Here is a 5,692-nt window from a genome sequence, read left to right as displayed (position 1 = left end):
TGTTGTTTTGCCAGCGCAGAATGACAGGGAGAATATTCTTGTTTTGTCCCTGTGGGAAAGTAGAACTGACCATTCAAACCATTAACCTGAATTCCTCCTCGCCTCGTAGCTCACACACACAAACAAATCCCCGACCTGGACTGTTGAGTGCGGGTGGGATGTTTATGTTTTCAGCCATGGGTTTGGGAAAGTCAAACGGCCTTGAAGGCTATAAAGGTCTCTGAGGCAGAACTGGGTCGGTCCTTATTGAGAGAGAGCCTTTGACAGAGAGATGGGGGAAGCTGTTGTCATTGGGCTTCAATGGGTGAGGTTGTGTGTGTGTGTGTGTGAGAGAGAGATGGATGGACCTGGCCAGAAGTATACCAGGCTTCCAGATGGAATTTCAGGATGTTGTTTAAACACACACACACACACACGGGATGGTTTAAACATAGCCTTGGAGGGAATCATCTTTTCCATCAGCACGGAAGCACAGAGCAACTCTGCTCCGAGGCGCATTCCCAAGTCCACCTACCAAAAGGCAGAGCATCAGCGTACAGGACCATGAGAAACATGATGGATTTGACATATGTTATCGTACTAAGATGAATGAATGTAGCATTAATATCACATTATCTTGGAAGTGGTCATATTTGAGGTAGTGTGGCTGAGGCCAGATGTGTGGACCACAGTTACAACATGCTGAAGTTGGAGGGAAACTTTCACACACACACACACACACACAGGTCCTTTGTGTTCACCGCTGTAGAATGACTGGTAGCACATGTTTTCTTAAAAGCCACATCTTTAACATAATTATCAGCTTGATGTGTACTCCCCCCTCTCTCTCCTCTCCTCTCCTCTCTCCCCCCCCCCCCCTCTTCTCCTCTCCTCTCTCTCCTCTCCTCACCCTCTCTCTCTTCTCCTCACCCCTCTCTCTCTTCTCCTCACCCCTCTCTCTCTTCTCCTCACTCTGTGCAGGTATGCTCCTCTGGGTGTAACCAGTCAACCACAAAGCAGTTTAAACCAGATGTTCAGGAAACAAAATTATATTTTTGCAGGTGCAATGTTTTTCTAATGTTTAGGAAAGTAAATTATATTTTTGCAGATGCAATGATTTTTTTTACATTTCGGAAACTAAATTATATTTTTGCAGGTGCAATGTTTTTTTTAATGTTTAGGAAACTAAATTATATTTTTGCAGGTGCAATGTTTTTTTTAATGTTTAGGAAACTAAATTATATTTTTGCAGGTGCAATGTTTTTGTAAGTGATGAAACAGCTGCTTAATGGAGGTCTTAACTCTGGAGAACAAATTGAGATCGCTAGACTTCAGCAGGGCAAGCCATGCTGGGAGTACACAGAGCCAGCACAGGATTCAGAAATAATGTGTGTTTTAAGGGACAAAGATAGCAGGAAACAACTTTTTTTTAATGTACACTTTTATTTGTTCAGCTTTTTGAAAGGATGAAATATATAAATTCAATAAATACTATGGCAACATCAATGGAAGAGAAACGCATGGACATTAAAACAAACCAACAAAAGACAAAACAAACAAAAAAACATAGAGAAAGGCCTACATTTTTCATTGCCTAAAAGAAATCTTCCGTCAACACTGAATAGAGAAAGCTGTAAGCTGTAAGATAATACTGCCCATGAACGCGCCAGCACTAACTGCTGCTGGGCATGGCATGGTGACATGGTGTAACCTGTGCTGTGTAGAGAAGCGGTCTCGAACTCGCAACCTCTGGCATGGGAGTCGGGCATGCTGGCAAGGATGCTAACGCCCATAAGTCCTAGAGTCTGTCGCTAGCAAACCTCTAAAAGGTGTCGGGGAGGGAGGTTAACTCGCGGCACAGTGCTGTCTCCCCTGGCTAACGTTACAGTGGCCCAGGTGCAGCACAGGTCAGGACCAGATGCGGCTGCAGTCCCAGATATGAAAATGAGTTCTGTAACTGCTGATGTTTCGATTCATCATAAGGAAAACTACGGAAGGAATATCTTATGCTACCCACACAGTGCTTCAGACACACGGACTTTGTAGGCCTGTGAGAGCGCTGCTCTCCCTCTAAGCTCTCTGAGTGCGCTGGGCTCGGGGTGAATTGCATAGACAAGAACAAGCAGAGGAACACAGGGGTCAAAGGTCATGGGGAAAGCCTTCCAGAAGCATCTCTCCCGCAGCTCCGATAGCGCTAAACGCTGACGCCCACACCAAGCCGAGAGAGAATCCGGATCTAGAGTGGCAGTTCTAGTGTAGCGGTTCTGGCACTGATCGAGAAGAGTCCAGAACCAGGCAACATCTGTCCTCCCCGCTCAACTTGCACCAAGAGAAGACCGCTTCCCCTATTAACAGCTACACTTGGCCTAGTGCATAGTGCTGGAACAGAGGACTCAACAGGACAGACATCAGCTGCATCTGGAGCAGAACAGTGCCTTCAACAGCTCAACATGGAGAACCGCTACACATAGAGAACAGCTGGACATGTAGAACAGCTGGACATGTAGAACAGCTCAACACCCTTATGGGGCGCTGCAGTGCTGATGACGACTGCCTAGATGACTGTTCATCTCTACCATTTAACAGTCTCTCACTTATGGCAGTGGCAGCACAACTCAAATCCAGCCAGCCCGGTCTCAAACTGAGATGCCACCTGTGGCAATGCATGCTCAGTACTCAACACAGCTGGGAAACTTGTGCTTCAGATGAGGGAGCATTTGAAGAAAGCTGAGCAGGGAAGCTAAAACTGGGCATTGGTCAGTGGCATTGGCACTGCTAGAACTGGGCACTGGTCAGTGGTACTGCTTAAACTGGGCACTGGTACTGGTACTGCTCAAACGAGGCACTGGTACTGCTCAAACGGGGCACTGGTTCCCAGGTTAGCAGGAGGACATCCTTTAACACATCAGCATACAGTCTCACTCCTCGTCCAACTCCTTACTCCCACTGCTGTTCTGACCACACTGCCAGGAGACTCTAGCTTCTCTTTGGTTTAGAAACCATGATTTTCTTCCTTCATGTTAGCACATCACAAAAAGAAATTACCTACAAACAAGGTTTGCAGTACACAGAGTTTTGGGAAGCTGTGCTACAACAGTGGAAAACTATGAAAAGAAAACATCAAAACTCTCCACAGTGAAACACAAGAGAACTGTTAGTGGAAAAGGGGACAGTGATACGCTTTTTGTTTCACTTCTTCTTCATTTGCCCGTGTTCGAGAGGCGAAGCCCTGAAGCTGGAGGGCTGAGAAAGCCTCACACACACACACACACACACACACACACACACACACACACTTGTCAGGACTTTAAGGTTTCCAGCAGTGTGTGAATGAGAGTCCAGAAAGGTGGAGGGGGGGTGTTAATGATGACATGTTTCTTTTGTTTTTGGATTTCCTTCACACTCTGTGAGACTCATCTGGAGGGCAAAACAAAGAGTGCAGAGTTGCCATAGTGACGATGCTTCCCCCTCTGTGCTCGCCTCACTTCCTGAGGTGGTCACAGGAGTTCTTCAGCACTTCCTGTCCAAACCTCCAACAGGAAACGTAACACTTCCAGGAGGAGTAACCCCTCCTTCTCCTCCTACGCAAGGCCCAAGCGAACGATCGCTTCCTCCACTAGTGTCGAGAGGTTCAAGATGGACATGGGGCGAGGGAGAATGGAGATTCACAAGTATTTAGTTTATTTTGTTTTGTTGTTTTTATGTCTTTTTTTCTCTCCTCTGTACATTTTCCTCATTGGCACTATGCACTCCTGCTATGTGGCGTGTTGCGTCATTTCAAATCCCCCGTGTTTGGAAGGAGTTTCGGCAAAGGCTCTAAAGTGCACATAGTTCCTCCGTCCTCCGCGCTAGCAAACGCTGTGTTACCTCCCGTGTGGTGTAGAGGGGCCTTGTTCCACGGTACACCCCCCCCCCTCCCTCCCCACCTCCACACTCCTTCAGCGTTTTCAAAGCCCTTTCCCTCTGTCGCGGCGAGCCAAAGGCGAGGCGAGCCGAGGCGTGCCGCTCACATGACCGTACAGCTCTTGGCTTTGTCCTTACGCAGGTCAGAGGTCACGGCAGCGAGTTCCGGGCGGCTAGGCATGTGGGAAATCCGCTTGTTGGCCCGGCCGGATTTGTTCCGCTTGACGTTCTTGTGGTTCTTGTTGACGCAGGCCAAGGTGGCCACGTGGAAAATGTCCCGAACACTGTTCTCCGACTGCTGAGCGGAACACTCGATGTAGGGCGCCGAGATCTGCTTCGCCATGTTGGAACCCTGCAAAAACACACAGAGAGGCAGTGAGAGGGAGAACATTCAAACACAGAAAGACAGAAACACCTTATTTAGAGCGAAACAGCACAGTCACACACACACAAACACATACACACACACACAGTCTGTTCAGGAGGTGGAGGGAGGGAGAAAGTTCAAACACAGAAAGGCAGAAACACCTAATTTAGAGCGAAACAGCACTATCAGTGTGTGCCAAATGAGAGCTTCAGTCCCCTTCACCTAGGGCTTGAGGGGATAAGAATCCGGGGTTGCTGAACTCTCATTTAATTTTAATATCAAGTCTTTTGCATCTTGGCTCCACATAATCATGAAGCTTATGAGATCTTATGAGACATTGAAGAAAAGTGTTCATTTTTGTGCATTTTTTTATTGAAGAGCTACAAGTGCCTACATCTCTAAAAGGAGTTTTATCATCATTATAAAGACACAACAGTTTGCACTCTACAGACTTTACAGCCGAGAGTAAGCATTCATTTAAGTTTCATCAGCTTATAAGCTTATAAACAGTGCTTTGGGCTTGATCCACATTTCAGTGAAAATCTGATCGCACGTTTCCGGCTGAAAAGCTTAAGCACACTTTAGGAAAGAAAAGCCAGACTTCACATGTAGAGCAGGCATTCTTTGACTTCCGACCAATCAAATTCCACGTACCTGATCATATGACACTGGTGTTTGCCTGTGATTGGACAGCTCCACGAGCGTGGTGAGGTCTGTCCGCAGGTCTGACTTGCAGCCCACAAGCAGCATCTTCGTGTTGGGGCAGAACTCCTGGATCTCCCCTTTCCACTGCGCAGAGGACAGGGCACACAAAGAGACACATTCAGCTATGGGCTCAGGTTCACCTGAGGGGGTCAGTTACAAAGCCTGCCCCCCCCCCCCCCCCCCCCCCAGAGGGAAAGCTCCAGAGTGCTTCCATTCTCACATGGGGCAGGGGGGGGGTCTAGGCACACAGAAGATGCTTCCTCCCGCGAAACAGGTAATCCGTACCCCTCCTGCTGCCCCCCTCCTCGCCAGCCATCTCTACAAACAATGAAAGGACTGTGGGAGCTGGCAGAGGACCTGTGTGTGTGTGTGTGTGTGTGTGTGTGTGTGTGTGTGTGTGTGTGTGTGTGTGTGTGTGTGTGTGTGTGTGTGTGTTTGGTCGCAGAAGTGAGGATCTAGTTCAGTGCCACACAGTTGAGTGATTGTTTTCCGGGGGAGTTCAGGATCTCGTTCCCATGATTCTCAGTGGCGCTGGGCCACTAAGGGCTACTTAAGTGGCTTCTTATGATTACACCCTGCGTCCAGTGGAGCACACACACACACACACACACACACACACACACACAGATTACACCCTGCGTCCAGTGGCTGATCAGAATGTTTTATCCTCTCAGGGTGACCCCTGCCCACACACACACTCCACACACACACACACACACACACACACACACACACACA

The 5,692-nt window shown here is 48.1% G+C and overlaps 1 protein-coding gene across 1 annotated transcript in view; it reads right to left on the bottom strand.

Annotated features, from left to right (window-relative positions):
• Window positions 1-3,924: 3,924 nt before the first annotated feature.
• Window positions 3,925-5,692, bottom strand: part of rnd3a (Rho family GTPase 3a) — a 9,840-nt gene continuing 8,072 nt past the window's right edge. Inside the window, exons 4-5 of the mRNA XM_080834688.1 lie at window positions 4,904-5,038; window positions 3,925-4,234 (exon numbers count right to left, since the gene is read on the bottom strand). Coding sequence (XP_080690814.1) covers window positions 3,986-4,234; window positions 4,904-5,038 — 384 coding nt within the window. The 3' untranslated portion in view covers window positions 3,925-3,985. The remainder of the gene's footprint in view (window positions 4,235-4,903; window positions 5,039-5,692) is intronic.

The sequence above is a fragment of the Sprattus sprattus genome (assembly GCF_963457725.1).
Source record: "Sprattus sprattus genome assembly, chromosome: 3".
NCBI classification, from domain to species: Eukaryota; Metazoa; Chordata; class Actinopteri; order Clupeiformes; family Clupeidae; genus Sprattus; species Sprattus sprattus.
The sequence above is the reverse complement of the archived record's forward strand: the minus strand, read 5'-3'. Positions and strand labels throughout refer to the sequence as shown.